This window comes from Patagioenas fasciata, chromosome 2, assembly GCF_037038585.1.
Source record: "Patagioenas fasciata isolate bPatFas1 chromosome 2, bPatFas1.hap1, whole genome shotgun sequence".
NCBI lineage: Eukaryota > Metazoa > Chordata > Aves > Columbiformes > Columbidae > Patagioenas > Patagioenas fasciata.
This window is the reverse complement of record NC_092521.1, coordinates 127,045,359-127,072,999: the sequence shown is the minus strand read 5'-3', so window position 1 is coordinate 127,072,999 and position 27,641 is coordinate 127,045,359. Positions and strand designations below refer to the sequence as shown.

General features: G+C 37.9%; 2 protein-coding genes across 7 annotated transcripts in view; one reads left to right on the top strand and one right to left on the bottom strand.

The window, feature by feature from the left end:
• CMC1 (C-X9-C motif containing 1) overlaps positions 1–12,734 on the top strand; it is a 62,618-nt gene extending 49,884 nt beyond the window's left edge. Inside the window, exons 6-7 of one of the 2 annotated variants that reach the window (XR_011737708.1) lie at positions 8,983–9,086; positions 11,192–12,734. The gene's annotated coding sequence lies outside the window, so the exon portion shown is untranslated. The remainder of the gene's footprint in view (positions 1–8,982; positions 9,087–11,191) is intronic. The other variant, XR_011737709.1, reaches the window with a different exon arrangement.
• Positions 491–27,641, bottom strand: AZI2 (5-azacytidine induced 2). 5 transcript variants are annotated; one of them, XM_065830637.2, is made up of 8 exons: positions 27,575–27,641; positions 17,624–17,853; positions 15,070–15,195; positions 14,652–14,751; positions 12,732–12,880; positions 9,870–9,931; positions 6,209–6,327; positions 491–2,898 (listed from the first exon to the last, which is right to left on the bottom strand). In XM_065830637.2, exons 2-8 carry the CDS (start codon positions 17,846–17,848, stop codon positions 2,510–2,512), a joined length of 1,170 nt encoding a protein of 389 aa, XP_065686709.1. In that variant the 5' UTR covers positions 17,849–17,853; positions 27,575–27,641; the 3' UTR covers positions 491–2,509. The 5 variants fall into 5 exon arrangements, with proteins under 5 accessions (XP_065686709.1, XP_065686710.1, XP_065686707.1 ...); XM_065830638.2 differs by having other exon boundaries at positions 27,559–27,617; XM_065830635.2 differs by lacking the exon at positions 27,575–27,641 and adding an exon at positions 27,349–27,552.

The window sequence follows — 27,641 nt, the reverse complement described above, 5'->3', positions numbered from 1 at the left end:
GAGCGACTCGATTGGAAACGCTGCCTACAGCAGCTCTGCCTGATCCTGCTCTTCTCTTGCAGGGATCGGTGCTGCTTCTGCTGTCCCTCTTGACAAACGTCGCTGCCCCCTTCTCCTGCACAGGAAGCAGAGCAGGATATAAACCACAAGTTAAAGTAAAAGCCCAGAAATCCTCAGGCACTGCACAGAGAAGCATCATTTTAAGTTTCCCTCTCACAGAGGACAGGCTGACCAGGAACCTTATGACACAAGTGGTCAAACAACAGGAAGACGCCACAGATTAGGTAATTCAGGTTTCAACATCCAAGAGAATACTTGTCCCAGAACACACTGAAGCAGTTATAGAGGATTCTTTTTCCTGAACGGAGGAGAGTGAACCTCAAATTTAAATGTACTTGCAATAACTTTTATACACAATCAAGACATCAGAACTGAGTGAAAAATTTTGTGCCAAATACTCAAAAGGAGATTTGTAAGTAAGTGAAACCAATTTCAAACAAAAATAAATTTATTTAAAATCTTACACAGTAGAATTCCTTCATTGCACAAATCGAAGTATGAATCATGTTGATGACTGTCAAATAATACATTACTTAATAAAATCCTCTGTGATGTGGAGGTGGGGAACCCCAAAAAGTCAGCTACATTCGAACTAGATACCATATACCTTATGTGGCCACATGAGAAGTGTTTGCTGCTTTGTTATTACACAGGTAGTTGGTTTTATCAGCTGAAGCCTAGTGACTTGGATTTGTTTTATGCATATTGGGTTTTGTTCTATTACTTTCCAAGAGATTGTACTCCCCTGAGTCAGCTGTGTTCATTGGTCAGAATAAATTCCAGCATCTGACACCATTTCCATTAATCACAGACGAGCCAGTATACGTGAGCAAGATAATCGAAAGATAAAAACAATATCTGGTGAGTGGGAAATATTATTTATGTATGCTGTTCACTAATACAGCAGAAGGTAGCTGCAAGGCAATTTTTAAACTTTGATAGACAAACTGAAAGGAGAGGAAAAAATGGGCATCGTATGAAGTTCGTACTCCAGAGTGGGGGAAGGCTCTGGAACCACACAGGTCGTGTAGCACCTCAGTGACACTTTTGCTGCCCATCGTTACTGTGGCTGTGGTATCATCACAGATTCCCCATGTATTTGCAAGCAATGTTAACATAATTTGCTACTAAACAGCTGTGAAATTAATTTTTATTACACTGATCTTAAGCTGGACCTGTGAAGTTGAATACTTCACCCATCCACACATCACTAAATAACATATTTAGTATTCAGTATCTTCCCACCCATTACAAGTTAGGTATCATAGATCTAAAATACAAAGCATTTTTCTTCAACGTACTGAGCAGTCAAGGCATTTCACTTAACCCCCTCGTACTAAGCCAGAAATGAAGCAGAGCAGTTTAGAAAAAAAAAGATAGGCATAAATAGTATTTGTCCAAAACCAGTTCTTGACCTTAAGAGGAAAAAAAAAGTATTTCTTAGACACCCATAATCTATAAAGCAGACAGTTACAATTCAAATAGTTCTTGGTGGCATACTAAAGATACCACAAAACCACTTCTTATGTAGATCAACAGTGCTACACCAACTAATCCAATTAAATTAAGGCTTTGTGTCTTAAAGTAGTAGCCTTCACCACCACACAAATAAAAAGTCATGGTTCTGGTGCTGTGCAAAGGAGGCACCATGAGGATCACCGCACTGAAAAGAGGACTGTCCGCGGCTCGCACCACTGCGCGCAGAATTCACTCACTTTCCTACAGCGGGAACTGAAGGAAACAAGCTGCACGTGCAGGATTCACAGTGTCCAGCAGCATCACTCATCATCCTTTGTGATTCACAATAAGGCCCAAAATGGTGCCATATAAGCTGGATAGCCTAGGAGCAAAGTCTTCTCTTGCCACTAATCAAGATTTTGACCAAAAAGATACCTCACCTTTCTTGGCTAAAAATTACATAAAACTGCATTTCTAAACCAGAGGAATCGGAAAGTTAATTGAAAAGGGGAAGGGAGAGAGAATGCAATTCTTCATTTTATGTCTTACTCTGGAAAAAGAAAAACCCACACAGTTAAAAAATAAGCTGGGAGCTGTTACACATCTTAACATCAGATACCAAGTGCTTTCTGGATAACATACAAATAGCAAACAAATACCAAACTGGATTATTTTGTTTTATTCCAAGAACTCACTCTTCAGTGTCATATTTTGCAAATGTATGTCATTTGCAATACAAGACTATCTAGGCCCTGTGCTAGATTTCTTTATATTTACATTATACCAGCCCAGCTTTAACTTCAAGAAACTTGCTCCTGATTTACAGCAGAGGAAGACTAGGCTTTCTGTTTCAGAACTAAAATTAAAAAATAAAACAACAAACAATCCATGACCATTTCAGGCAATTTGTTTTCCCTCTTTAAAAGTTCAAGCATTAAGGTGCCTATTCACAACGATTCTAAAAAATGCCTCAGATCATTCTAAAAACTCTTTAACTCTTGTGCAGACAGTTTTGATTACACTGATCCAGGTAATCCGCTGGACAGTTTAACAAGGTGGTTTTATTTTTCATTTCCCAAAACACATTCTCATTAGGCTTTGGAGGACTTGGGAATACCCAGGAATTATCTTCCAGAGAGCTCTTTCCATAAGAATGGTGTTCCTGAAATGGTTTGCCATCGACTGGAATGGGTCTCTCATCTGTCCATGTTTGTAGAGTCACCCTTTCAGAGGGGATTCTCACATCCCTCGGCAGAGGGGGAGACACAGCATTGCAGAGCACTCGATCATTTTGTGACAGTTTTTTATAGACTACCCCAGATGTCAAATTCGGCTTTGAGATGTTCAAGTCGACACACTGTACCGGTGCAGTAGAGGCAGCTGAAGAAAGAAGATAAAGATTTTTAAATTACATTCTCTAATGCATTTTTCATACACTCCAAATATAGTGCAGTATATAGCAGCTATGTTAAACCCAGTGTTTTCAATCTACACATTTTCAGACTGCATCTTACTTCAGTTAAAAGTTACACACTGAACATAGCAACCTCCTCAGTCTGATTTTCCAAGATGAACCAGAGATACTGAAGTCGTAATGTCCAAAATACACCCAACATCAAGGAAACCTCCCAGTTCCCACTTAAATAAACTGATGAATCTTTTTGACAAGACTAGAACAAATGCCAGAACAGAGACGATTTTCATGCGCTTGGAGAAACCCACCAGATTCAGAACAGCGCTTACACAGAGCACGCTTCTTATTCTTACTGATTCTTTTAACAAGTTGTGTTCCCAGCCGGCCAAGAACTCAAATTCTCACTGTCCATGAAGCAGTAAGAGGGAAACACAACGTGTTTGTGAGTTCTCTGTGCTCCACTACTGCCTGACCCCAGAAAGTAAAGCGACAGGCGGCAATGATCAGCCATCTGAAATTCCAGGGGGATTTTAAACCACACAAGGGAGGGGAGGATTTTGAAACGAACAGCATCTACCTGAAAGGAAAGGGCTGCACCTTCAAAGCACATCTGAGCAGATGGCCAAATACATCCATGTCATTTCTTGTAGTGAAAATTTACATAAACATGGAATGGGAGTAGATCAATGATTCCCACAGTTAAAGAAACTCATTTCTTACAGGTAGTTTTCTAGAATAGCTATGAATCTTAAGTATAAGCTGTGATGTGTAGCTTTAGTGCTTAAGGGACAGAAAGAAGAGCCAATATCTTGGTCAAAGAATACAATCTCTGTCACAATAACTTAAAAGGCAATACCCAATTTGTAAACATCAGCCAAAAGCACCTTCCAGTAGCTCAAGCATCATATCTGAAAGACGCGAAAGAACAGGATTTGGCCTCCTTGTGCTGACAGCTGTAAAAAGCAATTTGAGGTCTAAAGACCTTTAGAAGTTCAAGAAAAATTGAATCCACTGAAAATTGATTGAAAATGTAAAAAAGAAACCCACAGGCAGACACACGTTTGTAGAAAACACCTCCATACATAAGTGACAGTTACGTAGAATCTGCATGTTAACTGATATTGTTAACATCATACACACAGCAATCCATACATCGTGTTCTGCAGAGCTGACACACCTCTTATAGTGACAACTAGTTTGTATATGGTATTTTACCACAGCTAATACTACAAGTATAGGAAGTGAAAGTTTTAAGTCACCTGTACCCATATTTTGCATAAGCCAAGATGTTTCTATAAATGTAAGCACAGATGTATCTGCATTGCATTCATGTAGCTGACAAGCAAGGTAAACAAAAAAAAAAAAACCACCACCCAACCAACCAAAAAAAAAACCCACAAAAAACCAGTTTTCATTTCCGCTGGACCTGAAAAATTACTGAAAAAGGCTTACAAAGCAAAAGGCAAAAATCCATTGTTTCCCACTCCATCAATAATGGCTTCTCCAGCTGTGGATGTACCACCTCATTAGCCACTGCAGAAAATCAGACTGTTCACCAGGTAGGAAAAGAGAAAACTCAGTACTTGTGCAGTGGCAAGACAGGTAACTCCAAGTTAAAAACCGGGACAGAAGGATACATGATCACATCAAACCTTGACAGACTTAAGGATTAAAACCTCATTCACTTCTGAGTTTCTCTGCTGAAGCTATTTCACAAACGTGCCTCAGAACTGTAGGAACATGGACTCACGTGGTAGCAATTTGTACATCTAGTACACTGAAATACTAGAGAGAGTTCAGAGAAGGGCAATGAAGCTGGTGGAGGGGTCTGGAGCGCAAGTCTGATGAGGAGCAGCTGAGGAAACTGGGGCTGTTCAGCCTGGAGAAAAGGAGGCTGAGGGGAGACCTTATCACTGTCTACAACTACCTGAAAGGAGGTTGTAGCATGGAGGGTGTTGGTCTCTTCTCCCAAGTAGCAAGTGACAGGATGAGAGGAAATGGCCTCAAGTTGCACCAGGGGAGTTTTAGATTGGATATTAGGAAAAAAATTTTCACGGAAAGGATTGTCAGGCATTGGAACAGGCTGCCCAGGGAAGTGCTGAAGTCACCATCTCCAGAGGTGATTAAAAGATGAAGTTCTCAGGGACGTGGTTCAGTTCTAGAGTTAGGTTATGGTTGGACTCAATGATCCTGAGGGTGTCTTCCAACTGAAATGATTCTATGATTCTATTCTATTCTATCCTGTGAATTTTATCAAGTCTACAAAACACGTTGATAGGTAATCAGCCAAGTACCAGAGAGCTATTGTTGATCACTGCTGGCCATGGCCAAAGGCAGGGATTGACCTGGAGGTGAATCCCATTTTTACCTTACCGAGTCAATCAAAGCTTTTTGTCAACAAAACATCTTGATCTTGTACCGGACAGGGACATCAGACACTGTCACCATCATATTGTAACCAAGCTCACTGTCTGTCACCCGCATCTTCTGTATTCCCAACACAGTAAATACCACAGTGCAAGTGAGCAGAAAACACAGGAAATAAACACTGCAGTAAAGAGAGCAGTAGTCTGGCCCCACCAGAAGGGCATTTGGCTTGGGAGGAACATATGTGTGAAATGGAAGACCCACCTGATGAACTGCTCACAGAAATTATATATACTTTAAGTGGAAATTATTTTCCCCTTAATTATTTGCAAGGTAGCAGCAGAAAGAAGGCATTTTTGCAGCCTCAGTATATGACATTCAGAAAATGTCATCCTGCAAAGCATTTTGCTAGAAAAGGCAACTTTTCTGAATGCCAACATAAAGAAATATGCAACCCTGAAGGAATTGCAGTCTATTAAACTCAAATTTTTAAATGTTGCCCAATTAATACTTCATATATTCTATACTGGGACAAAAGGACTGTGTTTGCAAAAAGATTTTTTTTCCCCTAATATGAAGTAGTTGTGGTAAAAGGTCAAATACGAGTAAACTTAACACCTCAGCCTTGTGCACATAAGCAACACTTGACTGAGAAAAAAGCCACAAGGGGAACAGAATACAGTACTGAAGAAAAAACACATCAGCAACACCTTTATGTGTGAAGTTGACCAGTATGAGACAGAAGCAAAAGCAGAAAATGGGTAGGCTGGAACCACAATATAGCCGAGCTTATCAACTTCAATTGATGAGATTCTGATAAGATACGATAGCTGCTTTCTTTTTTAAAATGGTACAGCTTGAATCAAGGGTTTGTGTTTGTAAGGTCTGTTATTGCAAACGCTGACTTGCCTTTCTTGGTCGCTGTTGCGTGTGTTTTCAGTTTCCGTAGAACCTCAGCTTGCATTTCGCTCACTAGACGCAAATTCGACATTTCTCTCTTCAGTTCCCAATATGCTTGTTGCATACCTCTAAAACAAAATTTTTTTTAAAGTTAAATATTTGCCACCTCTAAAGCACCCATATGCCTATTAATAGATTTATCAAGTACTAACTGTTAATAAATTGTTTCTGCCTGACATACACTGCCAATTCTACTAGAGTGCCATAATTCAAAATGAACCGAGCAGTATTGATAATTATCTTAAACTGATGGATCTTCGTGTATTTTGGCTCTTGCATATCAGTATATAATGCATTATATATTAACACACTAGATGATGCTAAGTTCCCCAAACAGAAAGACATATGAAGCATATTCTCCAATTTCATTATTTAAGACTAAGCATCTTACCATAAAATTAATAATCTCCAAGGAACACTTTAAATAATATATTAAATGGACACCAGACTGCAAACAAGGTGGAGCATTAACTTTGAATGGCTTCTGATAAATGACACACACTATGTTATGATCCTGGTAATGTTAATTGAGCATAGTTTTAAATATTCAATCAAAATCAGTAAATCAGTAAATCAGTATTTGGGTCTGTACACCATTCATTTTGCTACGATGAATTCAGACTAGGTACCTGAAATCCAAACTGAGCCACCCACACAGACCAAACTAAAATATAAACCCCACTGTTTCATATTGAAGTCATCTAATATGTTACGACACTGCCTTATCAAACAATGTAAAAATTAGCAACGCAATTCACTCTCTGATAAGACAACATAATATGAGAAACAGAGCAGTGCTGCTGTTGCTAAATATAACATTGAAGTTTCAGGTTATTATTAATAGCTGGTAAGAAAATCAAGGAAAAACAAAAACCAGGAAAGTCAACATCACCACATTTCTTGGCAAAAATTTCAAGCAAAGGCTCACTGAACATCACATTTACGTTGATAGTTAGCTTAGTGCTCAAACACATAAGGATGCAATTACTTAAACATGATATCAATGACTTAATGTTTTGGGGGGTTGCTTGTTTGTTTCATTTGGTTTTTGGTTGGTTGTTTGGTTGTGGGGTTTTTTGTTGTTGTTTGGTTTGGTTTTGGTTTTTGTTTGTTTGTTTTGTTTGGGTTTGTTGTTGTTTTGGTGGGTTTTGTTTGTTTTGTTTTGTTTTGTTGTTGGGTTTTGTTTGGTTGGTTTTAATGCTTAACATTCTAGCAAAGCACATTTTTTCAGGACACGTATCACGGATGAGAGTTTTCAGAATATTTTTTCTTTCTTCACTATATTCACCTAAAAGACACTTATTTGAAAACAGTTCAGTACCTCAAACTACGGCTGCAGTGACTAAAAACTATTAAGCTATATAACAACTGTATCTTCAAGCATGCATATATACAGATTTCTGTCCCTCTAAAAGTGCAATTTAGGTTCAGTCCCGCATGAAATTTATTAGACATGAACGTGTCCAAAAGCACTTTGAGAAACAGTTATTTGGTTCTGGAAGTTAACACTAAAAGAGTTCTCTTAAAATGAAGAAATTAAACTTTCCTATGAACAGAAATATTTCTTCACAATACAAAAATTCCAAGACTGCTAAAGAACAGAGGAAGCTGAAGTTTAATAGGTAATGTATTAGGTATCAGCAATTCTGACAGATAGAAAGTTAATTTTTTTCTAAAGTTTTATTTCAAGAAAGCCTTTTCACTGCAGAATCCATTTGGCTCTTTGAACTTTCAAGAAATGACAATTTTAAAATTAAGTTGATGTGGCAAACATACTTCATTTATTCATGTGTTTCAATCTCAAAAATAAGATCAAACAAACTTCAGTTATATCAAAACAGAACTGTCCAATATTTTAATATATTTATACATACAGTGGCAAATATAAGAACAGCTTGGTGTCTGCCACCAATCAGAAGGAAAATGCTTAAATAAACTTTGTAACGTGGATTCAGTGTTTGTAAAATCATCTTGCAAAGGGATGCAGGTACCAGAATTCCACTTAAATCACACAGAGTGTATTTTTACTCTTTTTGTGGATACTGACTTGGTATCCCATTGCAAGGCCTAATTTTCAAGGCATTTGCAACTGAAAGCCAAGGATTCCACGTGCTTGAAGGCTTATCCTATACTGCCTTTTAACATGTTATTTAATGAGGCAGCCTATCTAAATCTACAGCAAAGTTCATTTGCAAACCAAGAATTTAAAGTCAGATCTGCAGGTTGCTGACAAACGTGAAATAATTACTTTCCAAAAAGTTAACTAACTGCCAATGCCTCTGTCTCCCGTGAACAGCAGGGTTGGTTGCTACAACAAATATTTTGCATAGAAAGTTTTTCAAGTATTTTTGCATGGAAGGTTTTTCAAGTATTTTTGCACAGATTTTTGGAGAGTATATGTTGCCCATTCATTATTTATGTAATATTACAACAAACACTATGGTGTACATATGCTAATGCAGATGATTGCCACCTGAACATCACTTTGTGAAATAAATCTGCTCTGGAAGATCAAAAAGATCTGCTTTACCTTGAGATAACATATTTTTTTCAGGCATGTAAGACTATGAAGCTCCAGCAGAAACCACAAGAAAAAGCATTCGCTAGTTAGCTATCCAGCCAAAGTGACACGTGGAAGTATCATTTGTGTATAGTGTGTGTAATATTATCATCATTACACCAGAGAACATATGAAAAGAAAGATCTGTGCTGTTCTCTTTCAGTGACTGGTTCCCTTTCCCATCTCTTCAACAGCCAAGTAAGCACCAAGGTACATGAAACAATCTGTCAATGTGAAGGACCACTCTTCCCTCTTGTGGAAAATTGTGTAAGTACACAAAAATAAGCATAATTGGGTATAAGAGATGCAGTTAGTATTTCATTTCTGCACAACAGAACATTTGGGAACTTCCATGCATTCGTGAATTATTCCTTTGCAGAAAGAATTACAGGGTATATATGCTTTCTAATGTAGCACATACTCAAGAGAGGGTAATATAGGAGTTTATATCATAAGCAAAATTATTATTGGAATGGCTGCAAAATGAGAACAAATCTTACTGATATGGTAGTATTTTTCCAGAAAATTGCTATTAACTTTTTAATATGTCACACAATGGCTCCTCAATATTGAACAAAAAATACTTTAAAATGTCTTCTAGCAGAAATATTATTGTACTGCACTAAGTAAGAATGTATGTTCCAACACTAAGCAAGAGATCTGAAACCACCACCTATGCAAATACAGAAACGTCCCCATATGCAGAATGAAGATATCCTATAGCTGGGATGAGACTTGGAAATTTATCTAGCACATCCTCAAGTCAGCTAAATATTGAAAAGTGAATTTTTAAATCCAAGAGAATTTAACTTTCATTTTCTGTAGAACACTCTGAAGATGGAAATGTTTTCTTATCATCATCCTGGACTACTAAAATACCAAAGAAAAAACAATTCCAATGACCTTGTTAAATCAGTATACCTACACGTGAGATTAGATTTTGTAATTTGAAATAACATTTTTGAACAGGCTGCAAGAATATCTACCTGTTCAAATAATTGTCCCTCAGTAAAGTAAAGATAAAACATGAAAGCCACTTGATTTCCATACCTCTGGATGTCTTGCTTTTGAAGGAAGTCTCCATTTAATGGATTTTCTTCTTGAGCCTGGTCCTGCATAACAAAGTGAGAGGAAGATAGAGAAGGAATGAACGTAAGAGTTCAGATCTTCTATCTGAAAATACTGCAGTGAAACTACAAGTTCACTAATACTAAAATTCAAAAGTAAAGTAGTCTTCATTTGTGTTGGCTGCAATGGTTTTCAAAATGGACATAAAGACTTCTACTAAGAATTTCCACTTTAAAATGCTTAAATTACCTACTTATATGAAAGCATTGCTCAGCTACCACCAAACTCACTCTCCTTTTTTTTTAAACAGCTGAGCTCTGTGAATTTGTGATTCTTTGAAAAGCAAAAATTGATAAAGGCTTTTGGCTTCCATCAAAAAAAGAACACAGTCTTCTCTTTTTCTTTCCCTGCCTCAGTATATGAAGACCTTTAAATTAAACTGCTTCAGTGTAGATTTACATCCACAAGTTATTTTTATGATAGAACGTAATTTACCCCAAGTCTGAAAAACTGCTTTAAATTGTACATAAAAGCAGCCCCACTGAAGTTAACAGGACTGTTTAAAAAAATCAAACACTGAGCTTGCTTTGTTAGTCCTGTTTCTGTTAGACCCTCACCTGTGATGAGTTCCCATTCGCATCCCTTCTCCGTGTTCCCTTCCTACTATCGCTCCCTCAAGCCAAAGCTGCTATGAATTGGTACCTGTTACTGTCGCTTCATGGTAGCCCATATACATTTCAAGCAACTTGTCAATATAACGTACACACTGCATCAACTACAATGCAAAACCTGAATATCTAAAAATAGAAATAGAAAATATACTTGCCTAAGGTAGAAAAACATCTGAAAATGCTGACTACTGTAATTAAAAACACTAATAGTGAAAACGGCAACTGGGTTTGACACAAATGCTGACTTGTCATTGTTCACTGATCACATTTCCCTATATTACACGTGACAGTTTTTCGCTCTTCTGAAGACTTCACCACCACCACCCATCAGAGATTCAATTTAATCATTCAAAAAACTAACAGTTGTCCTGTACCATCCCACATTTGAAAACCTGTACCTTTCTATTTCCTATATTAAGCAGTTACCGCGATCAAGAAGCAGCGCTGTTTGAAAAAAAGCTGCTCCTTGTATTTGTTCTTTACAACAAAAGCTGCTGGCATAAACATTATTTAAACAGTGGCACATCTAGTCCTTACAACTGCTATTTTAGTCTGTTCTGTCCAGCAACATTCATTCTCGCAATACAATCTGTAATCTTCAATTATTTATACAGCTGTTCCTCTATTCTATAGAGCTACCTGAAGACACCAGAACTGCATACAAGTTACAGAATGCCTTCAGAATTTACAAGATATTGAAAATCCATTCCTGATAACAAATGAAGACAACAACCAAGCAGAAGCGAGGTTAACAAAACACCTCACATGCCTTCCAGGTAACGCGCTGCATCCCCATCTAGTGGAAAAAACACAGACTAAACCTGAGACAAGACAATCCATGCTAAGCCTGTCTCAGGTAAGCCTGTCCATGTAAGCTAGGAATGTGGTGTGACAGCAGCAGATCTGTGGAGAGACATTCAGAATTGAGACCCCCAACACCCCAACTATAGACACTTTGTGGGCAGCAGGAGAGGAGGACATGGCTTCAGGCCTGCTCTGGTCTGGTCCCTGAATGCCCAGCAGAGGTTGGGGTGCATCTTAATTAGTTTCATCCAAAAGCAATCCAGTTCCCGTACTCCAGACTGCTCTGTAATGCGAGGCACAGTAGGCAGCGGTGATTAGGAGATTTGCTTCAAAAGTACATTTCTGTAGCGATGTCAATGTGCCCATAAGAAAATGTGCCAAAGAAATATTCCTAAATTAAACCAAATCTTGTTTGCAGGCAGGATGATGCATTCTTATATATCTTGAATATTGTCTCACTCAAATACTAAGTGAATTAAGATTACATAATAATAATTATTAATGACCACAAGGAACCTAGAATTCTTCAAATAATCACACTTAAATCTTTCAAATTTATTGCAATGTGACTGCAGAGTCCTAGAGACTGCCACTGTACCCTCCATCAAAGGTGAGATGTAAAGCAGTAAGCATGCACCAGATATTTTTTCTTTAAACTTAATGCATTTTATTACTCTTAAGCTATCTTAATTTTCTTTTTGAGATCCTACATTACACCACTGAGTCCCTCAAAACAGACACTTGCCCCAGAAGTGGCAAGGAAGGGCACCAGAAGAGGTACTCTCCTGACAAGCTTCATATGACTACCCTAAAGAAAAGTTCTAAAGCTCCTTAAAGTTCATGACATATTTTAACATAAGCATTCTACTGCTGTCATTAAAAAAAGAGAGACTGGGTTTTGCCCATACTTTCTATGTAGTCCAGCCCAAGACAAATGCCAACACAGAACACTTGATGTGAACTTGCAAGGAATCATAAAGCTTTATTTTCTGTTGTTACATTGGCTATGGCAGGGAAATCTCACCTATGTAGAATCATAGAATATCTAAAGCTGGAAGGGACCCATAAGGATGAGGTTCAACTCCCTGCTCCTTGCAGGATGACCTAAAATTAAACCTTATGACTAAGAGCGTTGTCCAGACACTCCTTGACTTCTGACAGTCTTGATACCATAACCACCTCCCTGGGGAGCCTGTTATTACTTCCCAGAAACAAGACAGCCTGTGAAAATATTTAAGGTTAGTTTTACTAGGATGTTCATCTTTCACTCAATTACATACTTTATATCTCTGTGTTTACCTTTTACTTTGCTTGAGCATGGGATTTAAAATAATCTATCAATGCAAAAATTCCTTAAAAATAAAGGTACCTTCTGCTTGGATTTTTGTAACTCATTTCTCAGACTGTTGCACTCTTGCTTGAGCTTTTCTAGATCCTGTTCTAGACTATACACTTTCAGGTCACTGTTCAGCTTCTCTATTTCCCAGCTGGACTGAGTACAATTCAGATTTTTCATCACTGCAAAGAAGACAAACAAGAAAATAATATTTCAGTCTCAGTTCAAGGAATATAACTCAATATGTAAGGTTTTTGTGATGCTGTGTTTCACCTCAACCAGCCCATGCCCTACAAAAATGTTACCCTGTACATCCTGAAGAAACTGCAAACTATGACAAAAGAGAAATAGTAACACTGGTCAAGTTATTGGCAGAGAAGTAGTCTATTTGGTGATTTTAAAGTATGGAGCCCAAATTTCCAGGAACGCACGGGAGATTTTACATGAAGAAAAAGGCATTAACAGCATAAAAAAGCACTGGAAATACAAAAATCTGTTAATGGCAAACATGCATGATATATAAACCAACCTGCGTACTTTTTACGTGCTTTGAAAACATGAGCCTTCTCCCTCTCAGATTTTTATCATTACATAATTTATCATAACCTTTCCCCAAGTTTAATATCAAGAAGTTCCAAACAGAAAAACAAAAGATACAATCAAAATAAAACGGCAAAGCTTAGTAAGTCTTGTTAGACAGAACAAATTTACATGGTCATTAGTAAGAAGCAACCTAAGACAATCCCAGCATTGAATCAGTAGCAGGACGCTAGTTAGACATGAAGAAAAGAAAGAACATGACCAGAAGAAAACCCCAAGCCTTCAACTGCTTGGAACACTCATTTCCAGGTTTAGCAGTTTAAACAAGCTTAAGCTGCACTGATTTTTCTTAAACAAGGTACTCATAGCCTGTTTACAACTACAACTGATTATTAAGTAAGGCTTGAAATCACCACATTTTCAGAACTCTCCTTATAAACTCTGCACTTCATACCTCCTTAATCCATAAAGTCCTCAACAATGACACTACTACTAGTACCTGTGGTTTGTACTTCTAGGTTTAAAAACTTGTGCAACTGAAGTAGTGCATTACATGCCTGAGCTCCTCTCGGAAAGTAATCCAATTCAAGCACAGCAACACTTACAAGTGCCCTGCAAATGACTGCATTTGTTCAGAATATGAAGTCCAGTCCATATCTCTAACTTTACACAGATAGCATTTTCTTGCTCTCTTTTCTTGTAACTATATTAATAAAGACTAGTTTTTTCTTCCATAGTGTTTTATTTTACATACCTGTCTTCTACATAGCACCCTTTACAATAGCAATAACAGAACCTCTATTTGGGCTTTTGGAATTGCCAGGGTACACTGCTAGTTTCTCCTTCCTCTTTCCACCAGGCTCTCTACAACCAGCATCTTTCTACATTTCCTCCTCATCTCCCAGCCCTTTAAGTAACTGCTGTTGACTGCAGTTACTGCTGTACGACATCCTCTGGTACCTGTCATATCAACAGTGACACAGAGCAATATACTGGTTCATCTGCAGGTACCAGAGGAAGTGGTACTGCCTGGATAGTGTTCGATACTTGAACAATTATGTCCCCACCCCACTCAGAGGAAGAGGTGGTGGGCTCCAGAAATGTACTTGACTAGCCCATTAAACTGTCAGGTTGTGCACATTCCTCAAATTATTAAGTAATCTACAGTGGAAGAAGAAAACAGCCTCAGATCTTTACCACGGAGCTCCTTACCTACGATAATCTAACATGCACGTAGCCATGTACAAGAATGAAAGCCATACACAAGCTCAAAGGACCTCACTGCAGAATACTGCAGTATAGATCTCTCTTACCTACCCACTAGAGGGGGTTAAACCTCTTCCTGCCCTGAGATCCTGATATTGCTACCAAGACTAGTCACCATACATTAAAATGAAGTAACCAAATATATACCTTGTTGAGTTTCCACTTCAGTTCGTAGTTGTAACAGCTCTACTTCTTTAGTTTGCAACTGTTCATTCAAAGTTTTCAAAGATTCCGCACTTTCTTTCATCTATTTTCGGGGGGAAAAAAAAAAAAACACACCAATATATTTGTGAAGCTTTTTTCTATCATGTCTGCTAATTCAACTATTAAAAAAAATGAAAAATATTGCTTTGATGTTTTTTTAGCATTAGCCTAGCCCAGTAATAAAGCTGAGATACTTAAAATTGTTACTTGTACATAAAGCAGTGTCATGTACTTAAAAAATCTAAAGAAGTGATAAAATACCACAGATCTCCAGCAAGTAAAATTCATTCTACAGCAAACATTTACTAACTATGCGGTAGTTATATAACATGCCTTTAAGTCATTACTTGAAAAGGCATACCATTTTATCCAGTTTGCTTTTCAGATTATCTCGGTCAATGCAGGCCTCTCGATAGGCTTGGTATGCCTTATTTACTTGCTCACGTCCAACTGAACTGCATTCCTCCTCCAGCCGGGAGCCAAGCAGCTAAAAGTTTAACAGATGTAAGAAACAGGAAGTTTTGTATGTTATACTGAGGATGCAAAATTTAAAAAGTACAATAGTACAGCCCACAACATTAAAGTAAAAGCATTTTTTTTACTTTAGAAAATAAATTTATCAAATATATGGACACAGACAGTCATTTTTTACAGAGGACCATTTACAAATTCTGCAGTCTCCAAACATACGTAATGCTTGCTAGTTTACTGCTACGAGTATTTAAAAAACCATCCACAAGTCATGATTATTCACACTGGCAATCTCTCAGTCATGTTTTTTCATGCTCTGAAGATGTACAAACTGCTTTATTGGAAAAAAGAGTTTTAAACACATGAAGATATAATACACAGAAAATTCAGAGGAAACTGAACATGCATAATTTAAACAAATATTTTTTCAATATATATATATTTCAATATATTTTTCAATATATTTATGTAAGAAAAGCCAAAGTAGAATTATTTAACAAATAACTATTAACTTCCAGGTTCACCAGTATCTCATTGCCTGCTAAGGCAAAAGACAAGCAAGGGGGAATAGGCACTGCCAATTAGACTATTGGAAAATGGAGAGCAGAGTTAAAATGCATTCAGTATTTTTAATAAGACAGCAAGAGAAGTCTTACATCAAATTACATCTGTTCACATAGAAAGGTCTTGTTTTGGCTTAGTAATGAATTATCCTTTTCATTCTGTTTATTCTGCACACTGCAAAAACATTCAGCGTGCCTAATGTAGATATTTGCAACACATTTATATGTATTTTCTTAAAAATTAAGAGCCACAAAAGCCCCTCAAAAATCAAGGAGGTGAGAGTTATGTATCTACCTCAAATATCTCCTCTTTTGGGTGTTCATTTGAAAGAAAGTATGGGAAAGCAAGCCATAAAGGCAGGAAGCTTCTGCCCTTTGCTTCTTATATCGACCCTCACAACAGGTTTACTACTCATTTTAAGTTTTGTCCTATATATTTTCATCCCCCAAATAAAGCTGTTCAGATAGAACATAAGCCTTACCAAATTTTCTGGAAGCTTCCATAAACTTTGAAATATAAACTGAAAAGGAGTAACGCCCTGTGTATTCTTTACCATGCAGGTATGCTACCCATTAACTGAGACTGAAAGGTAGTTTTGTTATTCTCAATGCTCCTCTCTCATAGAACTATTTTTCTGGTATTCACATAATAAACCAAAAGTTTTCTCTATAGAAGACAAAGTATCATCTTCAAGACAATTAAGCTGAACCAGGCAAAAACCAAAAGACAAGACTAAAAGGGACTGTGAAGGTCAAGACCTGTTTATTGTGATTTTGAGTAACCACGTAAAAGATGTTACACTCAGCATGGTTCAGAGGATATTCAGTCTAGAGCTCTACTTCCTACTCCCAGCAGCCCCACAGGACTTTAGATAAAGAAAGTGCTGAGAAAGTTCTGCTTTTTGACAGAAGGTCAATCCTGTCAAATTAGTCACCAAGAATTCTCGAGTAAGTGTTTCAAAATTGTTCTGAGCGTGACTCAAGTTCTTCATTCTGGTGCCATAAAATAATACATACTTTGTAAGCTTTTATGTCAGTAGCACATACTTCAGACTAAGTCCTAAGAAATGTCTTGGCTTTAACTCTAGGATCTGTCTTTCCATCTTATATTAATAGGAAAGCAAGCTATCAAAGGCAAGACCTTTTGCAGCACAAAGACACTCACTACTGAACAACAGATATATGTTTAATGATAGCATTCTTTATTGGGGAGAAAAGCCTACACCACAGTCCACTTTTAGTTTGAATGAACTTTGCTAGACTAAGGCCATGAGAAACCGCATACAAAACAAATTCCCAGATTCCTTTCTATTTTAGAATTACTGCATTAAAAAATAGCCAGCTAACACCTCTATGTTAAGCATTACAACTTTGTATTTCATATTTGAGACTGCTATTAGATAGACCTAGCTAGATATTAACAACCTATTTTTCCTTATCACTTCGGTACACTGAGCCCCAGAGATTCTTCTGACGGACAATTCCTGCATTCTGACAGTTTATAGACTTGACACCTCACCATTCAACAACACTAAGTCACACGTGCCCAAGTTAATAAAGACCATGAAGAGGTAGATAAAATACAGTAATGATCCAGTGATCCACACATCTTTCTGAATCACAGTTAATGTCTTTGCAGGGCACTACTGCATCACATCACATACATGCCCAGTAAGAATCAAAAATCCCAGTATGATGTAACTAGACTACCAGAGGAAGAAACTGCATTTCGCTTAAACAAATAAAACAATTTACCAAAAGTTTTAAATTTGGAAATGATTTTAAGTACATATTTTAAATACTTAACCATCTGCTGCGCCATCCAACCAGAGGCAAAAATGTAACTGCTGCCAGAAGCTGGTAAATCAACTTTTTTCTTACCTTCTCTTCTAGAATTCTCACTCTTTTTTTTAAGAAGGAGTTTTCCTTCTCTGTCTCCTTTAGTCGTTTCTTGATATCTTCATATGCAGTGACAAGTGCGAAGTGCGAGGCAACAGACTCATCTCCACTGTAAGATGAAACAGGAATCTCCCTGTCTCTCTTATGAGTGTTGTCTGCTTTTTCATGGTTCAAAATACAGATGTCATCCTCTACCAACTCCTCCATGACAGCTGTTAAGAAGACAGATGCAAGTGTAAAATTTTCACAGAGACAAATTCATCAAGAGTCTCAAGTCTGAAAACCTTCCAAAATAATACTGCAGGGTATTTCTGTCTAAGTATGACATAACTGAATAATTAGGAAATATCTTAATCTTGCAGAAAAATAATGAAATCCTTTTTTACATTGAAAATACACTGGTTAGAAAGCAAGCATCTTTCACTGTTACTTGAGAAAAACATTTTCAGTATGCATCAGATTTATGAACCCCCAAATTAATATTTATTAAGGTTTAACATCCTAGAATGTGACTGGTACCAAATATTTCAACTCCAAAAAAATATCATATTAAGAGTTTTTGCAAGCCAGCACTGAGCAGTAAAAGAGATTATAGTTGCAAGAAATCTACCAACTACTGTGGTTCCTGAGCCCAAGTGCCAAATTTCCTTCATTCTTGAATGCAAATCTTCATTCTTTTCCCAAACCCTAAAATGGAATCTTAAGGTAAACTTGCATTAGTCCTTAAAGAGGCTGCATGAGTAGCTATTCTTCACTTGGTTACTGTAGAAAACATCCTGCTGAACTATTACAGTCATTCTTGAGTGCAAATATGGTAAGAATGAATACATACTCAATAACAGGATCTGCCTCAACACATGTGCATAAAACTGACAATAACCTGATCTTAATGTTACTAGTTATCAGGAACAAGTTCAGGAGGTTGATTTAAAAGCAAACAAACAAGAACCTGCAGAAAACCCAAAACCCACAGCCACAGTAGGGGAAAAACCCACAGCCGCAATTGCTGCCTCTACTGTGTATCTGCTATTTAAATTCCAACTAGATTTCCATTTCTTTAGTGATACTAAGAGGTAAAGGGAGCTTAGCTATGTGGTCAAATTTCTCTCAGCGTGCTAGCAATAGGAATGCTACATGGGCTGCAGCATGAAGAGCTGTTGTACAGCTACAGCTGAACAATGGTGCTGTTATCACATTTGTCTCAATTTGCTTCAAGTCAGTTAAGACAATGTGATAAAAAAATGAGACAGCTCGTTTATACTAAATAGACAGCAACGGAGTTGCAACAGTGAAAAAAAAAAGACAAGAAAACTACAAACCAAAACTGAAGTCCTTTTAATGGTTATCTTCAGGAAGCAAACAGATGCCTTGTATGCTGTTTGATGTTCTCAAGCAAAACAGGTCCCCTGCCTGTTGTTCTGCCTCATACTTAAGTAAAAAGAGCCTCGCAAAAAAGGTTTGCTTTTCGTTGCAAGAATAACTCTATGCACAATGTGACCTTGACTAAAAGCACTACATCATTTAAACTGCATTAACTGCCTGAAGGAGTTGCTCATTTTGCCTTCTAAGATGAGCCATAACATACCAGCTTTTCCTCCCCCCTCTGCAAGTCTTCTCACGCACCCCATCAAACTCCAAGAGTTTGCCTTCTCAAAGCAACACATCTTCTTTTCTCTGAACAGTAGACTCAAAAGTCATTAAAGAGGCGTCACAGCTTATTGTTACCTCTTGAAGGAAGCAGTAGATTTTGTGACATTGTACATAGAATCAGAATGGTTTAGGTTGGAAGGGACCTTAAAGACCATCTAGTTCCAACTCCCTGCCATGGGCAGGGACACCTTCCACCAGACCAGGTTGCTCCAAGCCACATCCAGCCTGGCCTTGAACACTTCCAGGGATGGGGCATCCACAGCTTCTCTGGGCAGCCTGTTCCAGTGCCTCACCATCCTCATGGTCAAGAATTTCTTCCTTATATCTAAACTAAATCTACGCCCTTTCAGTTTAAAGCCACTACCCCTTGTCCTGTCACTACATACCCTTGTACAAAATACATTTTTATCCCCACACTTTCCTATGGCTCCTGAACTTGAGCATCATATATTCCCTGTTTCTTGTACACGTCAGTTCCACCAGGAGACAGAAATAAGGGAAAACAGGAAACAGCATCAGAAGATGAGACCATATTTATTATGCATTTTGCTAACTAGATACTAAGCTTCCAAAAGAGCAAGACCTTCCAAGATAAGTAAGACTCAGCATACATAAATACTATTTTATAAATTCAGGTACACACTTCACCTGCACCTATTAGGAGGACTAGTTACACTTTTTTTACTTGAAATATCTTATTTAGTTTACCAGATTATTCAACTCTGATTTTTTGATGTAGCTCTCTAAGCCAGCACTGGATGCTAGTTAGGAAGATAAGCACAGAATTCCACATAATTCAAAGGGGCTTGTAATACATGTTTTTCTAAATTTCTACACACAACCTAAGCATTTCAGAAAGAGCCAAGATACACATTTTTTACTAAACTTATTGGATACTAAGTGACAACAAACTACCTACAAAACAGAAGTCTACTTCTGCTATCACAAGTGCCCAAATAAGACACCTTCCTCTTGCCTCATTCCTTTAAAGAACAGATCTGATGATTTAACACCTCGGAGGGCACAGAGGCAACACCTTACACAGGCTTACATGAACTAAGTGGGATATTCAGAAGGAACTGTGCAATTTTAAAACTTTTTACGTCAGTGAATAAAAATAAATAACATTATCATAAAACATGCCCGTTAGGAAGAGAAAATCACCACAATATTCACAGTGTATATACTTTATGTTAAAAGATATAATGAAAGACAAAAATAAAGTATTAATAAATATCCACACACTGCATTACACTGCTAAGACTCCAAAAAAGTGCAGTTGTTTCAGCTTTACAAGAAATGCGACTCAGGTCACTGCTGCCATCGTGCCCAACAACACAAAGAAAACTGAGACTTCAGATTGACTTCACTTTCAAAGAAATGGACAGATATACATAAAATTTAATTTAAATGCCACTGAACACCAGTGTACCCAGAATTTTAGAGCATCACATGAAGGAAATATAATAATACAATATTTAGATTACTCTTAAGTTTAGCATAAGAGCACTTCAAAAAGCCACAGCATAGACACTCAGAAAACAAAAAGCTGCTGGTACTTTGAGATTTGCCCGTACCTCTTGAAGGACATTTCCACTTTTGGAAAGAAGCACTGCTCTTGAAACCAAAAGCATTTATTCTTCACAAAACAAAAGCCACTATGATTACTAAGAGATTTCATGATGCTATTATCAGTCAGTCTGAAGAGTCTTTACATATTTTGTTCTAAATAGCTCCTAATTTTCTCCCATAATAGTTATTCTACAAAACCACGCAGTTAATTAAAAAAAACAAACAAACAACAACTTCAAAAATTGTAACAAATTTATAGAAGAAAAAAAATGAAGAAAAAAATCCTTTTATCAAATCTCAGGTAATTTTAACAGTTAACTCTATTAATAAACAGTCTATTGCCTGTGCTTACTAAATATTCATTTTACTGCATGTTTCAAAAAGTTTCAAATCGCAGTCACAAAAACGACATGATAGTTTCCCGAGGAAAAAAGTGCTATGACTTCTGTATTGGAGAGGTGCATGATGACTCAAAAGTAAGTTACTATATACGCACCACTAACCACAGCAGTACACCTTAGATGAGAATGAGTAAAAAGTCACATTAGAAAAATCAGAGCAGCGTTGCTAAATATATCTAAATAAATCAACAAAACCTAAAAAAAATAAAACGAACAAACAAAAAAAACCCATGAACAGTTTCTCTCTATGCTGCAAAAAAAATTACTGAAGTATTTCCAAATAAAGAAAAAAAAATGCAAAGTTACTTCTCCAGCACCTGCAAATCCGTATTAAAAGGTCAATAAAAGATAAAAGCTCATATAAGAATAAAACCTGGCCATTAAATAGAGTAAGATCAACAGTTCCATAAAGGTCACAGTGAAATGCACAGTTCATCCAGCTATTTGTTGTCCTCTCATTTAAAAAAAAAAAAAAAAAAAAAAAAAGAAGGAAAGAAAAAAGAAAAAGAAGGCATGCTCACAAATACTTATTTCTCTATCCAAAGCTCTATCATGATATTAAAGCAATAGACAGAACCACTTAGAAGACAAAGACTTACAAAATGGAACTGTATCTTTAAGAAATCCCTGACTACAGCTGTAGCCTTTAATTTTACTCCTTAAGAACAATAAACAAAATCTACTTTCTCCAGCATTATATTACATCATTTAAAAAATATGAACTATAAGCAACAGTCAATAAAGTGTTCTCTGACAGAATACATGCATTAGATTATTCCAGAAGTTACTATTCCTCAAATCTGGCAGTCCCAGAAGGTCTTCCAGGATGGTTTACCAAGTTCAACCACAGATCTCTGCCCGTGTTTTACCCTGTTCGGGTTCCCCAATTCAAAGCTACACTTGTGTGTGCTGCTGCGAATGCCTCTGAGCTGTTACTCTGAAGCACCTGAGCGAATACTGGTCTCTCTGGAGTTGTCATTCACAGGATAATCTGCACTAGAGAAACCAGTTAAAGATTTCCCACTAAAATATGTAAAGTAATACACAAACAAGTTAATGCTACCTTTTTTTTTTTTTTTAGAATGAACCGCACATGAAACAGCCAATTTAAAAGGACTTTAACATTTACTTCCAAAAATAAATGCATGAAATGAATAGTATCAGTGCTTGTATTAAATATTTTTTTTTTTTAATTTGAAAAGCCAAATAACAACATGAATACACTGTTGACAGGACATAGTATTAAGTTCTAGCAGGAGTAATTATGTCCCCTGTTTATAAGCATACGAGTTTGAAGAGATGGGAGCACTTCAGTTTTCTTTCACAGAAGTGCAGACAAAAATGGTTCCCAGAAATCACTTCTGTTGTTCACTGATATTTAATGTAGGTTAAAGAACAGCTTTAATATATTAAATATCTTGATGTTTTCTCATTTTTTGCTAACGGAGAAATATAGCTTTTCTCTTCATAGAGCTTTATAAATATTAGACAGTAACACAATGAGAGGTAGCTAAATATAAAACACATTTTACGTAAGAGAAACACGGGATGCAGAGGCTCTAACAGCAAGCAGACCACTGCAAAAACAGATTTCTGTAGTGTGAAATCCTAATCTTATTCTTGCGTCAGGAGGAGAGAGAGTAAAAGCAGGATTACATTAATTTTTCCCTGTATCAAGCAGACTCCCATTTTGCCCCCTCTTCTGATTTGAAAGAGAACAGAACAGTTTTCAAAATATTTCCAAATGTCAAATGCAAATAATTTCAAGAGGATATTTTCCTGATATTTTCAAGGCTACTGAGAACCTTGTTTACCTTCCAGACTTGAGACGTTTGACTTTATAATGATATTGTGAACAGTCTCCAGTTGTTAATAATGAGTATAATTTTTGTACTGGCTTACCTTGCTTTACATAAAAGGGTGTACGTAGTCATAAAACATTAAATTCAAGAAACGCCTTTGACTCACAGCAATCCTGAATGAGTTGCAGTCCTTACTTTAATTTTTAAAAGTACAGGTTTTTTTTCTTTTTTTTAAAAGACAGCACAGCAAAGAAAAACACAGAATTCCTGCAGTCAGCATCAAAAACTCCACGCTATGGAGTACATGACATGGAGTACATGACACATGATGCTAAAACAATCAAAACTTCCCATCTCCTTAAGCATCTCTCAGTTTGCATCTCTCCTTCAGAAATTGTAGGTTCTCTTTGATTCTAGTTGTGAACAGCCTGTTCTACAGAGAGAGGCAATCGCTTTTTACAGATACTTCCTCCATTTTTAAAGCAAAAAAAATTTGCATACACGTATCTCAGCAGCTCCTGGCTTTGGCCACTGCTTATCCTTCTGTACAGACAAAGTCCACAGCCCCAAAGCACGTACAAGGGTAGAGCCCTGCAAGCTTAGCACGTGTGGTGCTCTTTCAGACACACGTCAGCACAACAGCTCCATCGGACCTCCAAACTGCTTTCATTTTGCAGCCTCCAGGAAATGGAAAGTCGCTGACTCTAAGCTCACAAGCCAGATCACTGTGGTTCATCTATCATGAACATGCAGGTAAACTCCAGGAGACAAGCAAATCTCCTCAGGTACAACTGGCAATTTTTTTTTCAATCTCGAGCTTCCCACAATAGGTCATCTACTCTCACAAAAGTTAGAAAAGTACTAAAAATCCCATTGTATGACAATGGTGCTTCATAAATTTTACATTCTCTGAACACTTTCATGCTCCAGTATCTTCATCCCTAATTTGCAAACCCTGTGTATCCTCAATATAATGTATTAAATTTGCCTTTCTGTGGATGCTGTCACAACAACCACTTTCCCTGACAACCATTAGAAACGGAGAGAGGGAAAAAAAAAACAGTTGGAGTCAGTTAAATATTGTCCTTTCAGCATCATATAATCGTCTTTATTAAACTACTAAATTTAATCTTGAAGCTAATTAGAAGCAGTACTGTCAAAGAAACACAAGCAGGAACAAGATGGCTTCTGGCTGTTAAACCTTCCTAGCACCACATATAAGTATATTCAAAGGTTACTGAAGAACCCATATGTTCTCATGCTAGCACTGAAAATTATTTTAATACACACTTTTTGGGTGTTTATTCCTTCTCATTTCAAAATGTTTATAAAGAAGAACTACTTATGAAAGCTTAGAGGGGTTGTTTTGCTTTATTTTAAATCTTCTTTTGTAAAACAAACAGTAGGTCCTACCTCCCACTCAACCCAACTGTCAGATTAATTAATGTGTAATAAGTTCACAAGTTCAGTAATAAGGTATCATGAATGCCTTGTATAATTGCATTAACTTTTCATTCAACTGGAAATACACCTCAACTGTTAAAGCTATGAAATGGCAAGTTAAACTGAGTCACACTGACGGCCCTTGCTCATGCTGCAATTCACCACCATAAAGTCTGCAGGTTTTAAAGCCACAACTGGCCAGGATGCTAGATAATCTCATCTAGGCTCTCTTTTCCAAAAAAAGGTTGGACTAGATGATCTTGTTTAGACGAGGTTCTTAGGGACATGGTTTAGTGCTAGAGTTAGGTTATGGTTGGACATGATGATCCTGAGGGTCTCTTCCAACCAAAATAATTCTATCTTTCCAGGTCCTTTCCAGCCTGGGCTGTTCTGATTCCATATTCAGGTTTACATCTCATTATTTCAGAGAAACATCATCATTTGAACACCAGTTCCTGTTAGCAGCTTGTAAGGGAATGACTTTGAATGTTCAAGTTACTTAAGCTTCACTTCTCAAAGTTCATTTCTTCTCCTCAAATATATTGTCAAATCTTAGTACCATCTACCATTTTATGCACCAAGAACTCCACATAAAAATATTATACAATCATATAAATAATTGTTTACTAATGCAATTATAGTATAAATATATAACAAAGACATAAAACTGATTGCAAAGTTGATTGTGGATAAATCACATGCATATGTGGTCTCTAAAAGTCCCCCTCAGCAGAACTCACCCTTGACTTCTCCCAAGATAATTACCTGCCTGACTCTTGTATTAATCCTGTCATTTTCACAAACTGGACCCCATTGCCAATGTAGCTGTTTTATTGACTATGGACTCTCTATCTGGACTTTGTCTAGAAAATACCTGTGAAAGACTGGAAACATACATCAAAAGGTAAATCCACACTGCATTTTATCCCATTTACTTCTACCTTCTTGCTTATTTTCTTCAAAATCTGTTCTAAAGAAATCAGGTATTGACAGCACGTCCAATAACAGGTCTGCACTTTCTCATGCGTAGTTTTCACTTTCCTCCTTTCCTAAGTGGGCACCTCTCATTAACATTTTGCAGTCATAATGCACAATCTCCAATTCAATGCTTCTAGTGATAGCTTAAGAACAAGTGTTACTGGATTTGCAGTTTCATGTACAGTTTTTCCAACACTGGGAGATAAACTCATTCCAGTTCTCCACCCTGCATATACCAAATACAGTTTGCTCATGTATTTGACCTGAAAATTTCACACTTTCTCCACCTTTTAACTATCACATAGAAAATCAGACTATTTGCTGAAATTCAGGCAATCTTACTATTAACTCTGATTTATTACCCATTTTTGCTGCACAACAATGTCATTTCATCCCATTTGCTCTTTTAAAGAACTTTTTAATCTTTAATTTTCTTTCTAAAACATAACCTATCTTGCATCCTGTCACTGGTCACTTCATACTTTCCTAAACTGTAAACTGTAGCATACAAGGACTGGAGGAAAAGAGTAGTTTTTTAAAAAGTGTGGGGATTTTAGGGGAGAGGTGGCTAAAATCCTCATATAATCTGATTTATAGTTTACTCAACCAGTGTTTGCTGCCTTCTGACTTTACTTGGAGTTGCTGGCTCAAAAATTGTTCTTTGAATTTGGGGTGACAGTCTCCTACTTGTTACAGTGCAATCATATGATGAACACTTCCACCACAAGGTCTTCTATAAAATACCAGTTATTCGACGAACAAATGTAGTACTAACGCTACACTTGTTTTGGTTTCTATGATAGAAATTCCAGGATATACGTGCTGGCATCATCAGCAGCAGTAGCATTTGATCACACACCCAGACCCAGGAAATTCAATGTTTCCCCATAGTCCAAATAACACTTCTCTGACAATGTCTCAGAAAAGCATTTGACCTTTGGAGCCCAGATCAGACTTGACTGTTAAGACACTAATCCTCCTCTCACTCCGCTTTTTCCAGGGCTGGCTTCCAGTACACTGATGTTACTGCATGCACACAGTGTTAAGACAGCAGGGGAATTAAGAGGTTCCCAGGGAAATGTAAAAGCTCCTAAAACCACTCGCTGGAACAGTTTTACAGTCCAACTCACTCTTGCTTGGAAGTTGCTGGGAGACCAATTTATTCAAGGAGATCAGAGTATTTCTCTACCAGGTGAAACACCAGGATTTAAAGCTGTAATTTTTTGAAAGCTGAAAGCATCACAAGCATAGAAAACTATCTCAAGACTCACTTGTACTCCCTTCTTCCCAACCAACATGGCCTGCAACACTTGTACAGCGTGTTCCAAAAACAAGGACCCAATTTCAATTACATAGTGATTCCAAATTGTGTCCATCTTTTGGAAACACCCTGTATTACAGTCTGCTCCAGTATCTCATGTTCCTGCGTTTTCGCATCTTGTGCCGATAATAAACCTACTTTGCTCATTTGCTTGGCCAGATTCCCCTGTTCTAACACACAAATCGTTGCTCAAAAATACCCAGGTTTTCACCTTCATTTAATGCGTTTTTTAAACCGGTTTTATTGCCAACCTAAGACTGGTTATCAGTACTTTTAATCGATGCCCATCATCCCCTCAGCGGGGATGCCTCGGTGACATTTCACCCGTACAGCAGAAGCGGCCAGAGACGCCACGCAAGCCCCCACCACCCCGCTCCTCCTACAAGAACGACCATATTTTTTAAAAGAGAAACTAAAGATCGACCAGACCCGCCTCAGTCCCCAGGGAGAACCGCTCCAATTCCACCGGGTGCCGGGGCACGGAGCTCCCAGCAGCGGGAAGTATCCCCCGCCGGTCCCCTCCCCCGCGCCGGGACCAACCTCTCCGGGCCTTGCCCGGGCCTGGCGGGTCAGCAGCGGGCGGTCACCTCAGCGGGAAGGCAGCGCCACTGCCGCCCCGCTCTCTGCCCGGGCCCCCTCGGGCTCCCATCGTCTCCGCCCCGCCGGGGTGCCGGTACCGGCCTCAGCCTCCGCGGGAAGTCCCCGGGACGCCGGCCCCGCCCGCCGCCTTGCGAGGAAGTCAACAAACACCTCACATGACGCAGACCTCGGGCCTCCTCCCGCTCCAACGGGCGCTCGCTGCTCCCGGAAGGAGAGAGGCGGCCCCGCCGCCG